The sequence below is a fragment of the Hippopotamus amphibius genome, chromosome 4 (genome assembly GCF_030028045.1).
Source record: "Hippopotamus amphibius kiboko isolate mHipAmp2 chromosome 4, mHipAmp2.hap2, whole genome shotgun sequence".
Taxonomy (NCBI): domain Eukaryota; kingdom Metazoa; phylum Chordata; class Mammalia; order Artiodactyla; family Hippopotamidae; genus Hippopotamus; species Hippopotamus amphibius.
The window spans coordinates 57,014,415-57,040,590 of record NC_080189.1 but is presented as its reverse complement, the minus strand read 5'-3'; the positions used below and the strand labels follow the sequence as shown (position 1 = coordinate 57,040,590).

Sequence of the window (26,176 nt, the reverse complement as noted above, 5' to 3'; positions counted from 1 at the left end):
TTATTTTCAGTTTGTGGGTCACCCATTCAGTGGGTATGGGATTTGAGTATATCCCAGAAACACCCCTCCTACCATCTTGTTGTGGCTTCTTCTTTGTCTTTGGGTGTAGAGTATCTTTTTTGATAGGTTAGAGTCTTTTGTAGATGGTTATATAGCAGTTAGTTGTGATTTGGGTGTTTTCTTGAGAGGAAGGTGAGCTGAAGTCCTTCTACTCTGCCATCTTGTCTCTGTTTAGTCTCTCAGTATCTTTTTTAAAAAATATGAAGGAAATTTAACATTGTCTTTATTACTCCAGGATTTTCAAAGTCAGATATTTTGCTGCCTATATATATTACCTTGGTATTCTTAAGAAATCTGTAAACATATAGACCATTTTATAAAAGCCTTTGGAACAGGGAACTTCTATGGTTCTTGACTTTTTTTTTTAACTTTTAAATTTTCTTTTTTACGTTTATAGGAGCTCTGCTTTTACCTTGGTTATTGAGCTTGGTTTTATGTTTTTTTGTTTTTTTCTTTTTATTTCAAAAATTTGGTCTTATGTACAAAAATAGTTAGCCACTGCTCATTGTTTTTTGTTTTCCTGGTCTCAAAATAGGGATATTACTACAGAATTTCTTTCCTATCCTGAGTTGCAGGTCTTTCTGAGCTGGTTATATCACTTAGGACGTAAGGATATTTGATTCTAGCGGAAATGTGAGTTGCTTTCTGATTTTAAAATTCTTGATTTTAAATAGTTTTCATTTTCATTTTGTAACTTCCTTTAGGTCTTTAATCCCATTGCCCAATAATATTCAGAGAAGTAACTGACTATTTCTCTGATCTTTAAGAATGGGAAAGTGATGCCTTTTCTTAGTTTAGTTTGCTTTTGGTGGTAAGCATATTCTAAACTGAGCTTAATCAGTGGATCTAAGCTTAACTCTGAATGAAGAGAGATAACAGAAATGGACTAGTTGAGAAATGGTAGAATAGAGGTTTATTTTCCTAGGCAGATAGTAATTATCTTTCATATATGAGTTTTTGTTATTCCTTTTTACATTTCAAATGACTTTTAAAACTTAATAATACTAATCTAAAATCTCCAAAAATTAGCAGTATTTTTCTCAGAATTTCTTCATACTTTTTGAACAGTTTATTAACAACACTCTACTTGTTAAGTATATAGGCCATCTTAACAGAAAGCAAAAAGGAAGAACACTAACACGTAAAGTTTATTTTCCTCATACACGAAGTTTGGAGGAGTTTGTAGGTGGTTAAACCATGTAACTAAGGATCTAGGCTTCTTTGGTCTTTCTCTTCTGCCGTCTTTAGCCTTTGCCTCTCCCCCTCTTAAATGCAAGACATTTGCAGTAGTGATAGGCATCACGTCTGCATTCTTGGCTACAGAAGGGAAGGCACAAAGCAAAGCTCTTCTCCTTGCAAGGTTTCTCTACCTTCTAATTAGGAAGAGAAGGCCTTCCCATGGATTGCTGATTGTAAAGCATTGGCCAGAGTGCAGCCACATGCATGCACACACAGCTCCAAGCTGGAAATAGAGTAGTTTGTTTTCCCAGTGTAGAGTTTGCTCTACAGTAAAGAGGACAAGGGAGAATGGGGTCGGAATGGTTATCAAGTGAGCTAGATTATGGTGTGTGTATCACTGGGCATAGAGAGGAGGCGCGTTTACAACTTTGCCACTTGTGTAAATGTTTCTTCAGGCTGCACTGTACTCGTACTGTAATGTCAAATCCCAAATCTATGCTTATGAACATCATCTTATTGGCAGGATAAGGTGTTAAAATAAGAATGTTAAGGTTAAGTTCAAGGATAAGAATATCATTACTGTTCTTTCCTTTTCTCTGGCAGCCTAAAGACATAAGTGAAAAAGACATAAAAACTGTGTTCTATTCATGGCTACAGAAGAATACTAGTACCACACTCCCTCTGATAGTATCAGAGGAAGAATATATTAAGCTGGAAATGAAAGATGGTGAGTATATTTTACTTGTTATTTTGATATTTTTCCTATTAAAGAAGTCAGAAAATTTTTCATTGTTTTTCCAACTTGTGATATGTATAAACAGGAAACCTAATAATGATAATTGAACAGTAGATTTTATGTATCAAAGAATGCCTTTGTTTAAATTTAAGTTTAAATTTTAAATTATTTCATCTCAACTTTAGTACTAACCACATTTGTTACCTTCTTTTTAATAGGGTTGAAGGAGTTTTCTCTGAATATAGTTCATTCTTGGGAAAAGGAAAAAGAAAAAAATATTTTTCTGTTAAGTACCAATCTGCTACAGAAGATGACAATACAAGTAATTATATACTATTAAATATTTAGTGAAATAATATTTTCACATGTGATTTATTTTAAAATTTGAATTTACCTGTTACCTTGCGTCCTAAAGTGTACTAGAAACTCTAATGATAAGAGTAAGGAGTAACTTGATTTAAAATATTTTATTCTATAATCTCTTTAACTTATCTAAGCAAATTGTTGATTTATCCTAAATTTAAAATTGCCTCCACACAGTTAAGTTTTAAGAATAGAATTGATTGTGTTAACTGGCAAATGTATCATGATTTCAAAATCTTCTAGTATTGAAAAAATGAAAACTTAACTTGGGGGTTGATTTTTATTTGCAGTTTTGCTGCACAACCCATGTTATTTTGGCAATTATTAAATTCTCAACTGTTCATAAATATTATCAAATGACTTTTCTTCCAGAAATATTTTTAAAGTGCTCTTTTTAGAATACTATGTTTTGGTTAGGATATTTACTCTTGTCGTAGAATTAAAGATGCTCTAGTCATTTAGAATTTCAGTGGTTTGAACTAGACATTATTTCTCTATTTTTGACCTATAAAGAATACCATTCAGAGAAGATACAAATGTAAGATTGTGAAAAGAATAAATGTGACACAAATCAAAATTGCAAAAAAGATACATCTGTAAACTGTATTAAGACGATGACGTTCTTTACTGCTTTTTAATCATAAATATATTCTTTGGATGAGTAAATTATTATTATTGTCAGGGCTATTTTAAGTAATAATCTTGCATGCACAATATATCTTTTCTCTCTGGTGTAACAGAATTAGCAATTCAGTTTCCTGGGACCCAATAAAAACAGGCAAAAGATATAACTTTGAAATGTAAAATGGATTTTTCCTTGCTACTATAGGTCCTTCTAGATCCTATGGTAAAAGAAGAAAACAGTGAGGAAATTGACTTTATTCTTCCTTTTTTAAAGCTGAACTGCTTGGGGTAAGAAGTTATGACCAAACTAGCATGTTTAGACACATTTGACATTATCTTTGTCAGGGCTTTTATGTGTAAATATTAAATTAGATGTTAACGTCATTGACTAGTCTTAGTAATGCAATAGTAGATGTTTTTTTCAGGTATTGTTTCTGTTCTCACACCTGGCTTAGTAATTTACCTTCTCTTCTTAGATAGCTAAAAGTCTGAAACATTAGAAATTTTACTGTGAGATTTGATCTGTGAGAAGAGCTCCAACTAGGTATGACCTGGATCATACATGCTTGAATAAAACAATAATCCTTTTTAAAATTAATAAATTAATTTTAAAAGTTGAATCTAAGAACATTAGTTGAATATTTTAAAATATTTCAAATTAAGTTATTCCTTCATTATCTGATTGGTGTACTGATTGGGATTATTTGTGTTCTCCTCAACTTTTAAGACTAAAAAATCTGAAAAGAACCTCTTCAATTTCTTTAGCTCTTAGTACAATATAAGAATCTCACATAAACATTACTTCTTAGAATTCTTCACAGAGCCCTTTAGTAGATGTAGTAGTAGTGATTTGATTTCCTGTAATAGTATAATCTGTACATGTTTCAGTAAAAGGATTAAACTATAAAGTAACAGTGTTTAAATGTGGCATAATATTCAAGTATAAAGTAAAATCTCTTCAGACTAATTTTAGGAATATATGATATTTATTATCAGAAATAAACTGGCAGTCAGAGTCAGGAAGTAGGTTGAAGTTCATGTTTGTATAATCTACAGATTGAAACTGGATTTCAAAAATGGCATTTAAGAGGAAATAAGTTCAATTATCCTAACACTTTAAAAGCATTCATTTATGATAATGTTGAATAACAAACCAGAAATCATTTTCAGTGGGTTATTTTTGTGTATTAAGACAAATTCCTTAAGGAGTCCTATTAGTACAAAACTTAGTTACTGCGCATGTTTGAAAGTAATAAAATTAATTTTAAAATCTGTGACTGAGATTTAGCATTAATTCATTTTACTTTCAAGTAAGAGAAAATTTCTAAGATTTTACTCTTTTTATAAATCATTAACTAGCCTGGGAAGGAGAGTTTTCAGAATTTTTTATAGCTAGATTTTATCCTGCTTCAGTGTTTTATCATTGCAATTTACATGTTTTGCAGAGGAGTGAATGCCTTAGGCGTCTCCTCCGTGGAGCACATTACTCATAGCCTCCTGGGTCGCCCTTTGTCTCGGCAGCTGATGTCCCTTGTGGCAGGACTTAGAAATGGAGCCCTTTTACTCACAGGAGGAAAGGTATGTGATTAAAATGTGCTCATATTCACTAATTAGCAATTTTTAATTCCTCTCTTTGGGTTTTGATCATCTGTTATATAGTATTGTTGATACAAGATATGGAAAGCATTCATTCATTCACTAATATTTTTGAGTTCCTGCTGTTAGATATTGTAAAAGTGGTGATGAATAAGGTGGTGCTCTCCCTATACTTTATCTGTATCAATTGATAAGATTGTATGAGTTTTCTTTTCTAGGATATTGGTAGGGTATCAGTAAGGTTGATTGATTTTCAAATGTTGAACCAGCCTTTTTTTTTTTTTGGCAGCATGGGTCTTTGTTGCTGCTTGTGGGCTTTCTCTTGTTGTGGTGAGCGGGGGCTACTCTTCGTTGTGGCTTATGAGTTTCTCTCAGTGCGGTGGCTTCTCGTCGTGGAGCACAGGTTTTTGATGCTTGGGCTTCAGTAGTTGCAGCTCATGGGCCCTAGAGCACAGGCTCAGTAGTTGTGGTGTGTGGGCTCAGTAGTTGTGGCATGCGGGCTCCTTGTAGCATGCAAACTCTTAGTTGCAGCGTGCGTGTGGGATCTAGTTCCCTGACCAGGGATTGAACCCAGGCCCCCTGCGTTGGGAGTGCGGAGTTTTAACCACTATGAAACCAGGGAAGTCCCTAATCTCTGTCAGTCTTGCTAAAGGTTCCCTGCCCTTTTAAGGGGCTTACAGTTTTATTCTCTACCAATGCAGTATTTTTTCCAGGGCTGCAGTGTGGTCTTTGTGCTTTTTTTCTTTCTTTTTTTTTTTTTAAGATTTATTATTTATTTATTTACTTATTTCTTTGGCTGCATTGGGTCTTCGTTGCTGTGCATGGGCTTTCTCTAGTTGTGGTGAGCGGGGGCTACTCTTCATTGCAGTGTGTGGGCTTTTCATTGTGGTGGCTTCTCTTGTTGCGGAGCACAGGCTCTGGGCATGCAGGCTTCAGTAGTTGCAGCACACAGGCTCAGTAGTTGTGGCTTGCGGGCTCTAGAGCACAGGCTCAGTAGTTGTGGCGCTTGGGCTTAGTTGCTCTGAGGCATGTGGGATCTTCCTGGACCAGGGCTTGAACTCGTGTCCCCTGCATTGGCAGGCAGATTCTTAACCATTGTGCCACCAGGGAAGTCCCTTTGCTTTTTTTCAATACAAAATTATAAGGCTTTTTCCTTTCTATTCACTGTTAACTCTAGTATAATAACTTTTTTTTCTCTTACTAGCCCAGTTGCTTTCTTTTGATTCTTACTTAAAATATAGCAACTACTCCAGTAATCTAAGTTTCCACTTTAGGAAACTAGAAAAAGAAGAGCAAATTAAAATACAATGTAAGCAGAAGAAAAGAATAAGAATTAGAGCAGAAATCAAATAATTGAAAACAGGTAATCGGTAGAGAAAATCAGTGAAATCAAAAGCTGGTTCTTTGTAAAGGTCAGTAAAATTTGTAAGCCTCTAGTCAGGCTAAGGAAAAAAGAGGATACAAATTACTAATATAAGAAATGAAAAAAGGAAGAGGGCAGACAGCAGTATCAAGCAGCATCGGCAGTATTTCGTCTTCTGGAACTGAAAACCACAGCCACAGAAAGATAGAGAAAATGAAAAAGCAGAGGACTGTGTACCAGACGAAGGGACAGGATAAAACCCCAGAAAAACAACTAAATGAAGAGGAGATAGGCACCCTTACAGAAAAAGAATAATGATGGTGAAGATGATCCAGGACTTTGAAAAAAGACTGGAGGCAAAGATTGAAAAGTTTACCAAAGACCTAGAAGAATTAAAGAACAAACAAACAGAGATATGCAACACAATAACTGAAATGAAAAATACACTAGAAGGAACCAATAGCAGATTAACTGAGGCAGAAGGGCAAATAAGTGACCTGGAGGACAGAATGGTGAAAATCACTGATGCGGAAAAGAATAAGGAAAAAAGAATGAAAAGAACTGAAGACAGCCTAAGAGACCTCTGGGACAATGTTAAATGCACCAACATTCGCATTATAGGGGTCCCAGAAGGAGAAGAGAGGGAAAGGACCTGAGAAAATATTGGAAGAGATTATAGTTGAAAACTTCCCTAACATGGGAAAGGAAATAGCTACCCAAGTGCAGGAAGTGCAGAGAATCCCAGGCAGGATAAACCCAAGGAGAAACACGCCAAGACATATAGTAGTCAAATGGACAAAAATTAAAGACAGAGAAAAGTTATTAAAAGCAACAAGGGGAAAACGACAAATAACATACAAGGGAAATCCCATCAGGTTAACAGCTGATTTCTCAGCAGAAACTCTACAAGCCAGAAGGGAGTGGCACGATATATTTAAAGTGATGACAGGGAAGAACCTACAACCAAGAATACTCTACCCAGCAAGCATCTCATTCAGATTTGACGGAGACATCAAAAGCTTTACAGACAAGCAACAGCTAAGAGAATTCAGCACCACCAATCCAGCCCTACAACAAATGCTAAAGGAACTTCTCTAAGTGGGAAACATAAGAGAAGAAAAGGACCTACAGAAACCAAAACAAAACAATTAAGAAAATGGTAATAGGAACATACATATCAGTAATTACCTTGAATGTAAATGGACTAAATGCACCAACCCAAAGCCACAGACTGGCTGAATGGATACAAAAACAAGACCTATATATATGCTGTCTCCAAGAGACCCACTTCAGACCTAGGGACACATACAGATGGAAAGTGAGGGGATGGATAAAGATATTCCATGCCAATGGAAATCGAAAGAAAGCTGGAGTAGCGATACTCATATCAGATAAAATAGACTTTAAAATAAAAATGGTTACAAGAGACAAGAAAGGACATTACATAAAGATGAAGGGATCCATCCAAAAAGAGGAGATAACAATTATAAATATATCTGCACCCAATATAGGAACACCTCAATACATAAGGCAAATGCTAACAACTATGAAGGAGGAAATGCAAGGCAGAAGTAGAGACAGAGATGTAGAGAACAAACACACGGTCACCAGGTGGGGAAAGAGCGGGGAGGGTTGGGGGGGGATGAACTGGGAAATTGGGATACCAAATTGTACACTCTAAATATATGCTGTTTATTGTCTGTTAACTGTATCTCAATAAAAGTTCTTAAAAAAAATGAAAAATGGGACATCACTACAGATCCCACAGATGTTAAAAGACTAATAAAGTAGTAATAATAATGAACAATTCTATGCCTAAAAATTTGATAACCTAGATGAATAGATCAATTCCTTGAAAGACACAGCCTGCCAAAACTCATCCAATAGATATAGGCCTTTTTATATTGTCCATATAAAAAGGCCTATATCTATTAAAGAAATTGAATCAGCAATTAATAACTTTCCAGAACAGAAAGCACCAGGCCCAGATGAGTTCATTGGTGAATTCTACCAAACCCTCAAGAAGAAATTATACCAATTCTCTACAGTCTCTTTCAGAGCATAGAAGCAGAGGAAGTACTTCCTAACTCATTCTGTGAGGCCAGCATTACCTAATAGCAAAACCAGACAAAGACATTACAAGAGAACTATAGACTAATATCTCTCGTGAACATAGATGTGAAAATCCTCAACAAAAGATTAGCAAATCAAATCAACCAATGTATGAAAAGAGTTATATACTACCACAATCAAGGAGGATTTATTCTAGGTGTGCAAGGCTGGTAAAATATAGCAACTGTTCTACATGTTTTCTAGATTACCTATGTCAGATTTCAAAATATAACATCATGGTAGAATATTTACTTGAAAAACGGTATCCCATGGATTCAGAAACCAGACTTCCACCATCTCACCTAGGGGGAGCATGGTTAATAGAGAGAGCAAGTAGAAGACCTAGATTTGAGTCCCACCACTGTTATGTACTTACAGGCTGTGACCTCAGGCAGTTTTTCAGTTTCTTACCTGTCTTTTAGGATTAACCATTCTTAAGAGAAATTGTATATATGAAAGGGCTTTGTAAAGTGAAAAGTGCTATACAAATGTCAGTTACTTTGAATGAGAGAAAAGGCCCTCTGACTAGGCAAAAGTATGACAGGTGGGGCCTACACCCCAGCATCCCTAATTTCTTTATTATTTGGGGGCCCATTGACTTTAAATATAAATGCAGTTCTGTAAACTATGATGATGGTAGTATTATTGAATGCCTGCTAACGTTTAGACTTTGCACAATAAGCTTGGCTGTTTTGTCAGTTCACAGTAATGAAAAGCAAAATATTAGAACTGGTGCAGTGGTGTTAAAGCTAGACAAAGCAACAATGGTAAGAAATAGTAGTAGATTGAGGGAGAAAACCTATATTAAAAGAATTATAAAAGCCTAACAGTGTTCCCAACTAGCAATTGTTATATAACATGGTGTAGTATATACTTAATTGATGAGGCTGAATCTTAGTGGTTACCGCAATGACAGAGGCTATTTCTGTGACTGAATATATTGAGTTCTAATAAAGCAATTATTTTCTAGGGGAGTGGAAAATCAACTTTAGCGAAGGCAATCTGTAAAGAAGCATTTGACATATTGGATGCCCATGTGGAAATAGTTGACTGTAAAGCTTTACGAGGTATGAATATGGTAATAGTCTACATAAATCTCTTTTTTGGTGGAAACAAATGTTACTATTTAATGCTGCTAATCTAATAAATATAAATATCTAATCTTTATTTAACTTTTCTGTTTGCCATTTAGTCGTTGAAGTTTCTTAAAAATTTTAAATCTTTGGCTTTCTAATGTTTTTAATAAAAATCTTAAAACTCTCAATATTTGATGGGGGCCTATTTTTTTTTTTACCTAGCCAAAACTCTTTGTAGGCTATATTCCTGAAAATGCCAATTTACAGCACTCTGAAAAAGTTAGTATTTAGAGTCTACTCTAATGGGTATAGATTACCTCTGAATTGCTTTGGGAAACTAGTAGGGTGGCTGCCTCGGGAGGGAAAGTGGGTGGCTGTGGACAGCAAAGAGGAGACTTACAATTTACCATATACACTTGCCCCTTAAACAGTGTGAGTGTTAGGGGCACTAACCCTCCATGCAACCAAAAATCTTCGCCTAACTTATGGTCATCCCTCTGTATACGTGGTTCCTCTGTATCCACAGGTTCAGCCAACCTTGAGTGGTGTAGTGTTGTAGTATTTACATTTGGAAAACATCCATGTATAAGTGAACTTGCAAATCTTTTATGATATTGTAAATCACAATAGTGCTTGCCTTTGGAAAAAGGGCAGGTAGTGGCTAAGAGGGGTATGAAGGAGGTGTCATATATATTGGAAATGTTCTATTCCTTGATCTGTTCTGGGTCATGGTTATATATATATATGGGAGTGTTTTTATGAAAATTCATTGAGCTATACATTATAATTTGTATACTTTTCTCTATGTATTATTATACTTCCATTTTAAAAAATTTATTAAAGAACTAAAAAAAAAGTGAACTGCACATTTCAAACCTGTGTTGTTCATGGGTTAACTGTGTGCTTATACTTTTGAAAGTCTTTAACTTTATGTTATTATCTATTCAGTTTTTTAAAAATCAGAGAGATTTTACTGAGTAGATAATCCCCTCCCCCCTCCCGCCTTGGCTACCACTACCATATAGTCCCAACTAGTTTGTTTGGGGGGGGGGGGGGGGCTGCTTTGCTTTTTTTTTTTTGGCTGCGTTGAGTCTTCGTTGCCATGCAGACTTTATCTAGTTGTGGTGAGCAGGGGCTGCTCTTCTTTGTGGTGCATGGCCTTCTTGGTGTGGTGGCTTTTCTGTTGCAGAGCACAGGTTCTAGGTGCTCGGGCTTCAGTAGTTGCAACACGCGGACTCAGTAGTTGTGGCATGCGGGCCCTAGAGCTCGTGGGCTTCAGTAGTTGTGGCACGTGAGCTCTAGGGCACATGGAGTTGTGGCATGTGGGCTCAGTAGTTGTGATTGTGGTACACGGGCATAGTTGCTCCGAGGCATGTGGGATCCTTCCAAACCAGGAATCGAACCTGTGTCCCCTGCATTAGCAGGCCGATTCTTAACCACTGTGCCACTAGGGAAGTCCCTATTCTGTTTTTTAATTAATCTAGTATACAATAAGAAACTAAGAAATAGCCTTTGAAAACCCATTACTTCATATTCTATAAAGGTGGTTTTAGAGACATAGTCTTGCTTAAAGCCTCATGTGAAAATTTTGTTTAAGCGCTAAGTAACAGGAACTCTTTACATTGGCTTATGAATTGGCATGTTCTTTATTTTTTGAAAATTAAAAGTTTGTAATTCACCAGGAAGATTGAAGCCAAATTAATGATTCAAATATAGCAATTCTAGGATCTCTAGGTGACTACCTTTGTGCTTGATTTTATCTGACTTTTGATCCCCTACTTTCATTTATATTTTGCACATCCTGTTTTTATTTTAGTGTTTTGTCGTAAGCCATCTGAAATTCTCCATGGAATGAGGCAGATATAAATAAATACATATGTATAGAAATTATAGTAGCATATTCCTTTTTTCAGTTTTATAAAATTTAGTACTTTACTGAGTCCTTTGAGGCTGTATTAATTAAACCATGTTAATTATTAACAAATTTTAGTGATTGGTTTATTAACAAAATGCTGTGTTGATTGAATTTTCATAGTCATATCAATATTGAGCTTTTCTAATGCTTTCAAGGGGAGCCTGAACTTTCCCAGCCCTCAAATAACATTAAAACCATTTCATATCTTCTGTGTTAAGGAAAAAGGCTTGAAAACATACAAAAAACCCTAGAGGCAGCTTTCTCAGAGGCGGCATGGCGACAGCCTTCTGTTGTTCTGCTGGACGACCTGGATCTCGTGGTTGGCCTGTCTGCTCTCCCAGAACACGAGCACAGTCCTGAGGCTGTGCAGAGTCAGCGGCTCGCACATGGTATCGTAATACATTCACTCACTAGCTGCAGGCCTTTTTCTTTTATCAGACAGTATTTTTAGTCTCAGTAGTAAATCTGCTCTCTTTAGAGAACAGAATATGTGTTATGTAATGTGTTGCTTTTGAGGCCTCTGCTAGCATTCTAAGGTTGAGTCAGAGCAGTGTGAAAATTCTACAACTTCTCATTAGTCTCTGGGGGCTTTTCATTCTCCTCCACTTTTTAGAAATTGCTGAATTGTACACATTTACTCTTGCTTTGTTCATTTGACAAATATTTCTCTATTGCTTGTGTACAGTCTATATTCTCAGAGTCTTGGAGGGGAAATAAAAGTAAACAGATAATGTTAGTACAGAAGACTAATAGTCATAATGATAGCTACCATGTGTTGACTGCCCTTTCAGGGCTAGGGGTTGCTTTGTACTCTATATGCAGATATTCTCCTGGTTTTACAGGAGAGTAAATGGAAATTCAAAGATTATGTAATTTGACTGGGATGACACAACTAGGAAGTGGGTAGGATATGTTCTGCTAGAAGTGTGTACAGGGTGCATTAGGAGCACATACACTAAATTGGGGGTGGTGTGGGTAGGAAATTATCAGGGAAGTCTTTTGGGGGGAGTTCATAACTGAGATGAGTTTTGACGGAGGAGTAGAAGTCAGCATTGAGCAGTTTTAGGCTAATGAAGATGCAAAGGAAACGTGGTCCACAGACAAAGGTGCAGAGGTACAAGAAATCACAGTATGTTAGACAATACTCCATTGCCTGGAGCTTAGGGTTCAAGGAGAGGGTGGGGCCAGGGTCAGGGTTGGAGGATTTGGTGTCATTCAGCTGTCTCAAGACCCCTAAGAGATGAAATAGATACAAAGTGCAATCACTGTGGCTTGCGTTATTACCGTAAACTGGTATTAATCTCACATTTGAAATCCTGTAGCATCTGCTAGACTTGTTGGTTTAGTGTTTAAGGGAATGCTGCAGATTGCTAGGTCAGGACTCAAATATATGTTATTAATGCCTGTTTCATTTCTAACCTCATACCAGCCAAACCTTGCAAGAGCTAGGGTGGAAAGAGATTGTTCAGGAAGTCACAGGAATATGAGCTATATTTTGCTTACTTAATAAAACACAATATGAAAGTTTATCATCCTTCTATAATATTTATTTCAGAGACCCCTTTTCATTTACTTAGTAAGATCCAGAAGAAGGAACCTCACTAGGCATTGTTCTGAGTATACAGAGTTTACAGTACTTTCTATTCCTTCATTAGATTGACTAGAGTCTGGCCAATATTAGGTCCTCAGTAGATAAACTGATGAATGAATGGAAGATTTAACTTTTAAAAGGTAAAGAGCCATTCCATTCATACTCCACCTTAAAGCATGACTTTAGGTTATTATTTTTAACGAATGTATGATTTTAAAATTTCATGCTTTTATGTACTAAGCTTTTACACTATATTGGTTAATTCTAGTTTTGAACGATGTGGTGAAAGAGTTTATTTCCATGGGAAGTTTGGTAGCACTGATTGCTACAAGCCAGTCGCAACAGTCTCTACATCCTTTACTTGTTTCTGCTCAAGGAATTCACGTATTTCAATGTGTCCAGCATATTCAACCTCCTGACCAGGTAACATACTACTTATGAAGATTGTCAAAATATGTGGTTTTTTTTTTTTTGGCCATGCTGTGCGGCTTGCAGGACCTTAGTTCCGCAACCAGAGATGGAACCCATGCCCCCTGCAGTGGAAATGTGGAATCTTAACCACTGGACCACCAGGGACGTCCCATATGTCCCTTTTTATATAAATTACATATTTTTCAATTTATTAATTTATAACTTTAAACTAATGCTTATGTTAGTGATCTTAAGGGTACTTAAAAATTGTCCTTCGGTGAATGTTTTGGTATTAGATGCACAATTTTCATTTGTAACCATCTGAAGTATTACAGGTACTTTCCAAGGAAATGTCTTTTTTGAAAACAACACCTCTTTTTTTTTTCATTAAAGTTTTCTTTTTTTATTCCATTTAAAAAGAAACAGAAACCCTAAAAATTCTGAACTGCTTCATTTTGCATTCGTAAAATCTGTAAATACACTGTGGAAATTAGCATTTTTTTCAGCTTTAATGGCATATAATTGGTAAAGAAAATTATATATATTTAAAGTGTACAACATGGTGATTTAATATACATATATTGTGAAATATTTATCACAATCAGGTTAACACATCTATCACCTCACATATTTAGCTTTTTTAAGCATTTCTTCTTTTAAAAATTAGACTAAATAATTTTTTTTTTTTTACCAGCACTAATATTCTGGCACCCATTTCCAACATGTGGGGTTTTTCCCCCATACCACCAAGCAATTCTTGGACACCAACTGGGTGTCCTACAATTCAGCTCAATTCTGACACTGTCTACCCAGAGATAGCGTCAGATTTCACAGGTTAAGGGCTCAGTCCCACAAGACTGCCCTCCACTTAAGATGCCAGTGTTACCTGTGCTTCTGACTGGTTATAAGTCAGAGGTTCCCACCACTCCCTCTTTGGGTTCAATTAATTTGCTAGAACAACTCACAGAACTTGGGAAACTAGTTTACTCACTGGATCACCAGTTTGTTACAAAGAATATTAAAGGTTACAAATCAACAGTCAGATGAAAAGATATGTAGAATGAGGTCTGGAACAAAGGAGCTTCTGTCCTTGTGGAGTTTGGGGCCTCGCTTGGTGGCACGTGGAAGTGTTCTGGTTCTCCAGCCTGGGAGCTCTCCAAGCCCTGTCCTTTAGGGTTTTTATGGTAGCTTTGTTACAGAGGCATGACTGATTAAAGCATTGGCTATTGGCATTGATTCAGCCTCTAGTCTCTCTCCCCTCCCTGGAAATCAGGGGGTGAGACTGAAATTTTCAATCCTCTAGTCTAAGCTGGTTGCCCTGGCGACCAGCCCCTATACTTAGTTGTTTTCCAAAAGTCACCTCATTAACATAAACTCTGGTGTCGCTCAAAGGGGTTTGCTGTGAATATCAACACACCTTTATCACTCTTATCACTTAGGATGTCTTAAGGGTTTTAGGAGATCTGTGCCAGAAGCAAGACAAAGACCAAATATATACAAGCACATACAGCCCATCATTCCTTTGGAGACTGATGTTTTAGTGGCAGTGCACTCAAAGAATGTTCTGGGACAGGCAAGCATATTTTAACTTCTTATTTAAAATTCTTATTTAGCGTCTACTCTAAATATTCAGACCCTGTGCTAATTAACTGTTATTGAAGAACAAAAATATCATGCCTGTTATTAAGCATAACAGAATGGTAGTTGTATTGGTCATTGACTATGTTTTTAGAATTATGTTTTATAGGGATAACAACAACAAAATATTCTTAAAGGAACCAAAAGAAAAATCTCACTGGAGAAAGAAAGAGCAATCATTTATCAGTGTGTGTTTTTTTTTTTTTTACAACTTTATTAAGGTATAAGTGAAGACAAACTCACTAAAGTGTACACGTTGATCAGTTTTAACATATATATACCATGAAACCATCACAATTAAAGTAGCAAAAATGTCCGTCCCTCCTAGATGTATGCTAGCGCCCCGTTGCAGTCCATCCCTCCTCCACTCCATCTGCAGGTAAACACCAATTGCTTTCTGTCCCTGTAGATTTTGTCAACCTGATTTTTCTCAAAACACATGTACAAAAATTTGCACTTGAGTAAAACTATAAATCTGAATTTTGTGTTTTTTCTTTAGGATCAAAGATGTGAAATTGTGTATAATGTAATAAAAAATAAACTAGACTGTGATATGAACAAGTTCACTGATCTTGATCTGCAGCGTATAGCTAAAGAAACAGAAGGGTTTTTGGCTAGAGATTTTACAGTGCTTGTGGATCGAGCCATACATTCTTGTCTCTCTCATCAGAGTATATCCACCAGGGAAGGTAAGTTTTACTGTTAAAACCAAAATTTGGACTCTTCTTTCCATTGTGGAGAAATGTAACTGTAGTAGGATGAGTTAAATATATTCAATTTTAGTATTCAAGTGAGCAGCTATTCGAGTAGAAAATTGGCATTTCCAGCTAAGTTGATGGCATTTTTTTTAATTGAATTAAGATTGGCTAAGTGAAATCAGACTGAGAAAGACAGATACCATATGATTTCACTCACATGTGGAACATAAAAAACAAACAAACAAAACGCATGAACAAACCAAACTAAACATAAACACATAGATACAAAGAACAGAGAGGTGGTTACTAGAAGGGAAGGGATAGGGAGGGGAAAATGGGTAAGAGAAGTCAACTGTATGACAGCATGCTTTGAAAAATCCATGTACAAATATGACTACCAAAAGAAGTTTTGTTTATTTTTAAACAGAATTAGTTTTAACAACATTGGACTTCCAAAAGGCTCTCCAAGGATTTATTCCCATGTCTCTGCGAAATGTCAACCTGCATAAACCTAGGGACCTGGGCTGGGATAAGATTGGTGGATTACATGAAGTTCGGCAGATACTTGTGGATACTATCCAGTTACCTGCTAAGGTACTTAAAAAAAAAAAATCAAGTACTACCTACTCCTAGAAGAACCACTGAATCATTGGCTCTGGCTGTATATGTTGGCTTGTCCAATCTCCATTTGATCCAACAAGTATTTATTTCTACCAAATAAATATCCAGTCCTATTTTTGGCACTCTTACAGATTTTTAAAGTATTTGATATATTCCTTGCCTAGAAAGAAAGCTGGGGTGATATTTATAGTAAACACATTTTGATGTGAATTTCAGAGTTCTTGTCTTTTTCTTGAATCATTCAGATTGTACTAAAGCAAATGAAGTGTCAGCTAGGGCTGAGCAGACGCAGATAAGAATATACTGGGAGATGGGAGAGTCATTTAGGTCCACAGAACTGATGGATTAAACCAGATTTCCAGACTCTGGTTGCCAGTCTAGAAAGATGAATTTGGCAGCATAGACTAAGCAGACAGCAGGATAAAGGGAGCAGTTTTAGATTGTCCTTTAGAAGATCAAAAGTAGAATCTAGGAGGTGGTGTTTTTGAATCAGAAACCTAAGAGATAAGGATCTTTGTATGAGATTAGCGACCCGTCCAAAGAAATAAAGAAGTGGATAAGGACCTCGGTTACAGACAGTCCTGGAAACTGTCTAGTGGGGCCTGGGACATATTGAGTGCAGCCCAGGACTGGTGGTTTAAAGCCTGTTTGGGAGAACATGGGCATGGGAAGTACTTGCCTGCGAATCATGACCCCAAATGCTGGATGTGGGCACCGAGCATCAGTATCCAGATATGTGAGGCCATCTGCATAAGTGCTGACTTTGGGGCCTCTTCATAGTAGAGTGGAGGTCGAGATGATGTTGGAATTTTGTCAACACGTGGGACTAAATAGGTTACCTAACAGAGGAGACCAGGAGATTGCTGACAGTAGCCTGATGTCTGGCTTACCTGTTCAAAAAGTTTTCTTGCTGAGAAGCTGGTGATTTAGAAGGTAATTTAAAAGCAGTGAATTATTTGTTTGGCATGGAGACTCTTGGGAGATTTTACTGTCTGTTACCATTACACATGCTTCTCTGTTATTTATTTTCTTTCTTTGATTGAGTATATTTGAATATACATAGCTGTCATACCTCGCCCCCTGAACCATACAAGTGGAAGGCGGTATACTTGCTAAAAGATTGTTTTTTAATTTTCTTAATGTAGTACTATTACGGTGTTTGGGGGGGAGAAAAAGGAAAAAATGGAAAGAAGTTCTGATGCATTTATTTGCATTTTATGTGGAATGTAATCAATGGTCCAGTTGGGAAAAATCTATGGTAGTTCCTTTGCGTTCATTTATTATTTTGAGTAGGAATGTTTTTTCTGTCATTGTACTGTCATAAAGATGGCAGTTGTTACCATCCAAGTACTTTTTTCTGTACATTGATCTTTGGCTGCTGCTTAGTTATTTGTTTTAGAGTTGAGCTCTTTGTCATATTTTTGTGTTTTTCAGTACCCAGAATTATTTGCAAACTTGCCCATACGACAAAGGACAGGAGTGCTGTTGTATGGTCCTCCTGGAACAGGAAAAACCTTACTAGCTGGAGTAATTGCACGAGAGAGTGGAATGAATTTTATTAGTGTCAAGGTATGTTTGGCATTTTTCTTTTTTTCTTTTTTCTTTTTAGTTGAGGCAAATTTACATAATTAACTATTTTAAAGTATACAGTTCAGTGGCATTTAATGCATTCACAATGCTGTGTAGCCACCACTTCTCTCTAGTTGCAAAACTTTTTCAGCCCATCCTCTGTCCCCTCCATGCCCTGGCAACCAGTGATCTGCTTTCTGTCTTCCTGGATTTGCCTGTTCTAGATATTTCATATGAAAGGAACCATGCAATGTGTCACCTTTTGTGTCTGGCTTCTTTCACTTAGCATAATGTTTTCAGGATTCATATAAGTTGTAGCATGCCTCACTACTTCAGTACTTTTTATGGCTGGATGATACTCAGTCTTTTTTAAGGTGGTGTGGATATGCCACAGTTTGTGTATCCATTCATCACTGGTGGACATTTGGGTTGTTCCCATTTGGGGGCTGTTATGAATAACGCTGCTATAAACATTTGTGTACAAATTTTTATGTGGACATATGTTTTCCTTTCTTTGGAATACATGTATACCCAGGAGTGTAATTGCTGGGTCATATGGTAATTCTGTGCGTAACTTTTTGAGGAACCACCAGACTGTGTTTCACAGTGACTGCACCATTTTACATTCCTGCCAGCAGTGTGTGACTGACTGTACCTATTTCTCCTTATCCTTGCCGATACCATTTATGTTCCTTGAGAGTGGGTTAGTCTCATATTTGGAAAACTAGTAGGAACAGTGTTCCACCTATCAAGCTGTGTGGGAAGTTGAATCTCTTTGTAGGGCTTATTATGTTCTTGCTTAAGGCAGATCTTCATGCATTATGAAATAGAATTATGTATAAATATTCAGATAAAAGCAAACTTGAAGGTGGAAGAAAACCTAGAGGACTAGGATCTGGAGACCACACTAAGGCAGGAGGCTGGGGTTTTTATGGTTGTGTTATTTGTTGGCTTTATTTCACCCTTGCTGTGTCACACCAAGTTAAAATTTTTTCAGATATAAGGTGAGTGTCATAATTAAAGGACATGCTAGCAGATCATTTTGGGTAATACTTCACACTCCACCACTGTTGTGTCTTTATGGTCTGGGGCGTGATGTCTTATTTGTGCAGTGAATATCACCCCAGCAATATTCATTTGCCAAAGAGTGATTGCATTTCAAGGCAAAGGAATCACATGCAGATTTTCCCCCACCATCCAGACATCGTGTTTCTATGAAATGTTTCCATAAACTGAAATGGTGTAAAGCAAAGAAGCAATTAGACATATCTTGCTAATGGATGAACAAAACAAATTGAGATAAAGCACAGATGCTCAGACACAGTTCAAAACTAAGATGGCTGGGTGCTGAGATGCTGAGTGTAGTTCCTCGGGAAGAAGCCTGATGGCACTACTCTTGCTGCTTGGGTGTGTGCTGCCTCTGCAGTGTCTCATAGCAAAACAAATACTGAATGCTATTTTCGCTTTTCACTCTTTTTCATAAACGCGGAAATTTTCTTTGGATTTCTTTGTTAGCAAACAGTTACTGTTGCAGGTCTTTCATAAAAGCGAAGTAGTGTAAAGCAAACTTCAAAAAGCAGGGGAAACCTGTATTGTAATATTATTCAAAATTGATTTATTATCCGAAAGCCAGTTTAGTAATTTGCAGTTGGGTTATGCCTACCCTTTTTTTTATCACATGAGTTTTTGTGAGCTGCTTACGTGGGTATCCTGGCATTGATGAGGAGCTGTAACTTTTAAATTTTCCTGTCTTCTTTTTTCTGGAATTTGGAATAATTGTGACCATAGTCTTCTTTTTCACTTGTCACTACAATGTAGTTTTCTACTTTTGTTTTTTTTTAAACATATAATTTCCAAGATTAACACTTGCAAATATTGATGTATTTTAGATTGTTCCATTAGGGAGGACATCGTATCTCTCCCCTTTAGTAAATCTTGAAGTCACAGCTGGGGTGCGTTCTCAGTGCAGAGGTTTCAGTAGAGAGCTGAGGCCATGTAGGTCGGGGGGGTGCTAGGAGGCAGGCGCCAAAGGCTGGCCTCTCACTGACCCCAGTGTGTTGCCTTGTTCCTCACGTTTTGCCTTAGTTATTTCTTGTTCCATCCTCTGTAGTTCTTTGACTATACTGAGAAAATATAATTAAATACCTGTATATGAATAGATATCTAGATGGCTGAGTATTAGAAATTCTTTATTTTGGTCACATATCCTGATCAGTTTTTGGTCTTTTTGAGTTGATGATTTTTCACTGGAGATCATTTTAGGGTCTATTCAGTTTTTTAAAACATCCCAATTTAAGGAAAGGCTGTCCTCATTATTGAGTAAAGTTTGTTTTGAAAGTTTTTTCACTTGATTTTTAGGAAGAATATCTTCAACTTCTGAGCAAATAAATTGGTTTCAGTAATTGAAATGCTGATTAAAATAATTCATGTCTCATTACATATTTTTTGGAGTCTCCAAAGACTTGAGATAAATGGGACATTTTCCCTTTTTAAACCATTCGTTACCTTACTAAACAAATAATTATTCAGTACTTGTGTAGCAGGCACTGTTTTTGGCACTGGGGAATTCAGCAATAACAAAACTGCCCTTTTGGAGCTTATATTCCACTAGTGGAGAGAGGCAATATACAGATAGACACATTCAATGTATAATATACTGTCAGGTGGTGTAGGTACTGTGTAGGAAGACAATCAAGGGAAGGAGATGTAAAGCAGCTGGAGTGGGCATAGGCCTTTCTGAGGATGTGGCGTTTCGTCAGAGATCTAAATGAAATGAAGCAACGAGCCATGAGACTCTCTGGGGACAAATGTTCTAAGCAAAGGAAACGCCAAGTGTATGACTTGTGGTATGATATTTATTCTAGCCGCATTAATTTTTTTAAATGTAGTTCAGAGAAATCCATTAAGTATATTAAAAATTTTCTATTATTGCATTTAGACCTGGTCATGGACAAAAATTATACTTTGTTTTTAGATAGTTTTGAATTCTAATTTAATTTTATTTTACCTAATAGGGGCCAGAGTTACTCAGCAAATATATTGGAGCGAGTGAACAAGCTGTTCGGGATATTTTTATTAGGTTAGTTCCCAATGAATGTTTTTTTTAAGTATCTGACTGTGTGGTTATTTATCAGTCAATGCTTTTTGGTCTTCACTTTTTTTTGAAAAACTGATGTTTGAAACCTGTGATTTATGTGGGTTGTTTATAAACTGGAGAACAAAAATTCACTATTTTACCAAATACCACTTAAATATAAAACATTTTTGATATTAAGTTTTGGAAATTATTTGGTTTTATATTTACAGTAGAAATGTTTCTGAAATGCTGAAAGTGGAATCATAAGTGGTTATTCAAGGATTCTCAAAGTATGTGAAGCACATAATTACCCCAGTTTATCTCTTTTATAAATTAAGATTCCATGTGGTCAACTTAATTAAAATAGAGTATAATTATTACTGCATTTATATGAAAATACATATGAATACAGAGGCTAATATTTAAGAGTGAAAACAATTATTTAAGTGTGATGGTGTTACAGGAAGCTTCTAAATGAAAAAGCTACTTTGTTCCATTCCACTAAAATTTTATTTTAAAATATGCAATTAGGAGAATATGTATAATGTACATATACAGTTTAAAGAATAATAAAATATTCTACCACCCAATTTAAGAAAAGAATATTATACCAGGCAAGCATTATTACAGATAAAGACAGTCAACCACATATTGACAAAAGGTTCAGTTTACCAGAAATATATTACAATTATAAAATTATTTGTATCTAATACTATAACTTCAAAATATTTAAGGCAAAAATTTACAGAACTCCAAGGAGAAATTGAAAGATCCACCTTCATAGTAGAAGATTTTAACACAGCTCTCAGTAATTAGTTAAAAAATAGTTTTAAAAAATAGTAAAAATTTAGAAGATTTAAATAATAAGCATGTTTAGAACATGTACCCAACAGTTGGAGAATACACATTCTTTTCAAGCATACCTGGAACACTTTTGAAAATTGCCCATATGTCAGGCCATACATAGTGATTGCAATAAGTTTCAAAGAAATAATATCATAAAGACTCTATTCTCTGAAAATATGTTAAAATAATCAAGAAAGGATAACCCCCCCTCATACATTTAGATATTTTTAAAAGACTAAATCATAGGTAAAAGATCTAATGGAAAATAATTAGCACTAATAAGGAAAATGCTGTTTATTAAAATTGTGAGATGCTGCAAAACTTATTTCAAGGAAGACATATAGCTTTTAATTTTTAGAAAAGAAAAAATGGAAAGTTAATCACTAGGTATCCAGCTCATGAAATTAGAAAAATACAGATATAAATGAAAATAAAAAGGGAAATAATAAAGAACAAAAATTAGTGAAATAGAAAACAGTTCAGTAGAGAAGTTTACAAACCCAAATATGTTTTGTAAACCTAGTACAGTTGATCTCCAGCAAGACTGATCAAGAAGAAAGAAAGCATGAACAAACAACAAAACAACATTAGGGATAAGGGTGAGGGGAGGGAGAAGACTAAAAGATATACCAGACATGTAAAAGATAATAAGGGAATATTGTCAAATAATATTATAAACTTGATGCCAGTATATTTGAAACTTGGGTAACATAGACAAAATATATTTGACCAGAGTCAAGCAAAGAAGAAACAAAATCTGAATAGTCTTATAACTTGTAGGAAAAAAATGGGTCTCTAGTTAAAAATCCTTGTACAGATCAAGCATCGGATCTAGTTGTTTTTTTAAGAGAGTTTTGCCACACATTCAAGGCACAGGTAATCCAATCTGTTGTTGGCCCCAGATTTTTCTTACTTGCCATGTGTTTAATAAGATATTTGTTGGGTTTTTTCCAATCAACATGACACATATTTTGTATTGGGGTGATTCTTCAGACATCTAGTCCATCTTTTTACCAGAGATGGAACTTATGTTACTTTCTTCTTAATTAAAACAAAATTAGTTAATAAATTAATAAAACTAAATGTCAAAGTTCGTTAGAAAAAAAGTAATATGTATAACTAAAAAATATTTTGCAGAGAGCCTTACAAAACAAAATGAAAATAATAAGCTTGCAAATTGTAAATGGACAAAAGACATGAAAAGACATTGCACAAAAGCAGTGCAGGGGGCCAATAAGCATATTAAAAAGTTTACTTGTAGTAAGAATCAAGGAAGCATTTCATTTATTGATAAGGCTGGTTTTTGTTTTAGTCTCTCTCCAGAAGGCATGAGTCTTCCCTGACCTCTGTACGATCCAGTTTACTGAAAATGGATAATTACGTATGCGTTGCCTTCCTTAAGGGTTTGTTGTGAAGAATTAAATACATAAATATATATATGTGTGCATATGTTATACAGATATAGATATATATATGAAATTATTTTGCAAACTTAAGTCCTATTCAGATATGAAATATTTTTTGTTTTCCCAGAGCGCAGGCTGCAAAGCCCTGCATCCTTTTCTTTGATGAATTTGAATCTATTGCCCCTCGACGAGGCCACGATAATACAGGAGTTACAGATCGCGTAGTTAACCAGTTGCTGACTCAGCTGGATGGAGTAGAAGGCTTACAGGGTAATAACTGTAAATACAGAAATATCTTCTTATAACAAAATTTCACTAGGATTTAGTAAAGAATTTTTACTTTTCTCCCCAGGTGTTTATGTATTGGCTGCTACTAGTCGCCCTGACTTGATTGACCCTGCCCTGCTCAGGCCTGGCCGACTAGATAAATGTGTATACTGTCCTCCTCCTGATCAGGTGACAATTTCATATTTTGAGTCCAAAACCCAACAAATGCTACACTCTTTCCTTGTGAACTTTACTTCTGCCAGGTAATAGCAATTGTCCTTAGAAGACCAGCTTTCAGCAGAGGCCTTAGTCAGTGTTTTCTCACAGCATGAAAAGATTCTGAACTAGATGCAAAGCCTTTCTTTGGCCCAGCCATTCCATGCAAGTCTGAAAACTTTATACTCTTTCATTGTTGGCCAACTGGAAAAACAGGAAGAAAACCAAGTATTGCATGTCCATGTTCCCTGTGTTCAGAGATCACATACCTCATTATTCTGACAAAAGACTGATACAGAATCAAGCTGAGGACTAGGAAGCATCTACACGTTGCATAGAGATATGACTTTCAACCATTCCTAGTCCCATGTTGTTGGAGCTCTTATTCCCAAATTTAGAAACGAAGAAATAGACAAACTAGTCAAAGGTATAAAATGTCTATATATCACGTGTAGCAATTATTTTCATTTTCCTTGTGGAAGACTTTCTTGGCTCATTTGCCCAAATCTAGGAAATAAGCACTGTCTGAATAAGAAATGATTTGCACTGAATAGTTAAGAATGTTGATTTTTATTCATTTTCCTCCCTGTGTTACGTTAGGGAAAAAGTTCCAAGGAGGATAGACATAGTAGCCTGGTGGTATATTCCTCAACTTATTTGTAAAGCTTATTAAATATATGAAGAAAAATCCTAAGATGCACAGTTTAAAATAATATATTCAGTTTTATTTGTTAAATCAATTAGTTTTTCTCCCTTCAGGTGTCACGTCTTGAAATTTTAAACGTTCTCAGTGACTCTCTACCTCTGGCAGATGATGTGGACCTTCAGCACGTGGCGTCAGTAACCGACTCCTTTACGGGAGCTGATCTGAAAGCTTTACTTTACAATGCCCAGTTAGAGGCCTTACATGGAAGGCTGCTGTCCTGTGGGCTCCAAGTGAGTTATATGAGGAGATCATTACTGTGGTGTCTTATGAGTGATATGAGCAGTTCACTGTCAAGATTTCAACCTTAAAAAAAAAAAATCCTATTTTTTAACAACTTTAGTTAACTGTTTGGAATATTGGCTCTGCAGAGAATTTGTAATTATATGAAGAGTTTGGCCTCTGTTTCTTTAACATTACTATTGGCAAAATATGTTGGTGTGTGGAAGGATATTCTTTGAATTGAGATATGAACTATATTGGGATTTTAAATTTGTTTTATACTTTAAAAAAAAAATCATCAAATAGTAATTTTGAAGCTTAAATTGTCCCGGATCTGGCCAATGGGAGCCCTTTTTGGATGGCTTCTGGGCCCTTTTGATATGTCCTCATCATTTTTTGATCACTTCCTTCCTTCCCTACACAATGAGATGTTCTAGGTTTATCTTCTACTCTCTGTAGTCCAACCCTAGAATCAGTTTTTTTCTCCAAGGTTAATATTTTAATTTTTGCAGCAAATAATTTGCACTCTGCCACATTATGGACTTTACCATATATTTTCTAGGAAGACTTTTCCTGTACACTCCCGTCCCCTACATTTTGTTGGAGATTCTTGTAGGGACTAAATGTAGATACTACCAAGTTTTTGCTATTTATTTTGGCAAGCCATTGAAGATTTTTTTTCCCACTTCGCTAACATAAAAGGTGTTTCTCTATAATGATGAATCAACCATGTTATAGAGTGCTTTATCATTTCGGAGTAGAAAAAGATGAATTGAAAGAGACACGAAAATAAAATCCAGAGGTCTGAGTCTTGCTTTGTTAGTTCTGGGGGAGATGGTTGGCAAAGTATCTACACATTCCATTTGGGTTTTCCTTATTTTAACAGTTAAAATTTTGTGATGTGCCTCAGAACCATTAAAGAATCAATAAGAGCTTTGTAAAAAATGCCTCAAGTTTCCTTGTAGTGGTCTATTAGAATGCTGTCTGTGTCGTTTATTTTTGAATTGTGGATTATTTAGAACTTACAACTGGTTGCCCTTTTGTGTGTTTTAGGATGGAGGTTCCAGCTCTGATAGTGACCTGAGTCTATCTTCAATGGTTTTTCTTAACCACAGTAGTGGCTCTGATGATTCAGCTGGAGATGGAGACTGTGGTTTAGAACAGTCCCTTGTTTCTTTAGAGATGTCCGAGGTGCTTCCAGATGAATCAAAATTCAATATGTACCGGCTCTACTTTGGAAGCTCTTATGAATCAGAACTTGGAAATGGAACCTCTTCTGATTTGGTACCTTGTGCAGTCATTGTAAAGTTCTGAAATAGCCGTATGTTGATGTAATTTATATCCTAACCAGCCCCACATATTCTTTCTGGTTGGTTTGTCCTTCACTAAAATAGTCTTTTCCTACAGTAATCATTCATTTTCATTCCATGTTAAGACAGACCTGGCAGGAAGGTGAGCCGAAGTAGCCAGTGGTTGTGATTACCCTTTGGTTTCTTTCAGGTTTTTCTCCATTAGTGGCTTTAAAACATCTTTAGTAGCAGATTCATTTTATATTAAACTTAAATTCTGTTATTTTAGAACAGTTGAGGATAATGAGAAATTTGATACAATGATGTCAAAAATTCTAACAACTGTTATCTGTTGCTAATATTTCTGATGAAAAGTATAAGCACAGTGAAGAAGTTATTAGTAATAATAATGTTTCATCAAGAAAAATGTTTATATTAAATTTGGGCAGTATCATTGTTTTTCTAAATTAAAATAGCATTCAATACATCTCAAATTAACAGTGGTTCACTGTTGCTTTATTTGTAAATATAACACCTTTACAAATATTTAGTAATTTGGGGGGGGGAGGAGTAAATTTATTAGGTTTTAAAAAATAGAA

General features: G+C 35.9%; 1 protein-coding gene across 4 annotated transcripts in view; it reads left to right on the top strand.

Moving 5' to 3' along the window:
• The window catches only part of PEX1 (peroxisomal biogenesis factor 1), a 73,385-nt gene that overhangs the window by 32,100 nt on the left and 15,109 nt on the right, over positions 1-26,176 (top strand). For 2 of the 4 annotated variants that reach the window (XM_057730975.1, XM_057730973.1), the window contains 16 exons: positions 1,843-1,966; positions 2,194-2,297; positions 3,168-3,250; positions 4,408-4,540; positions 9,004-9,100; positions 11,243-11,413; positions 12,884-13,038; positions 14,993-15,043; positions 15,164-15,353; positions 15,790-15,956; positions 17,418-17,552; positions 20,567-20,631; positions 23,008-23,150; positions 23,233-23,336; positions 24,123-24,299; positions 25,342-25,572. In XM_057730975.1, the coding sequence (XP_057586958.1) occupies positions 1,843-1,966; positions 2,194-2,297; positions 3,168-3,250; positions 4,408-4,540; positions 9,004-9,100; positions 11,243-11,413; positions 12,884-13,038; positions 14,993-15,043; positions 15,164-15,353; positions 15,790-15,956; positions 17,418-17,552; positions 20,567-20,631; positions 23,008-23,150; positions 23,233-23,336; positions 24,123-24,299; positions 25,342-25,572 (2,130 nt within the window). Of the gene's footprint in view, positions 1-1,842; positions 1,967-2,193; positions 2,298-3,167; positions 3,251-4,407; positions 4,541-9,003; positions 9,101-11,242; positions 11,414-12,883; positions 13,039-14,992; positions 15,044-15,163; positions 15,354-15,789; positions 15,957-17,417; positions 17,553-20,566; positions 20,632-23,007; positions 23,151-23,232; positions 23,337-24,122; positions 24,300-25,341; positions 25,573-26,176 lie in introns of those variants that run through there. The other 2 variants (XR_009053127.1, XM_057730974.1) reach the window with 2 other exon arrangements.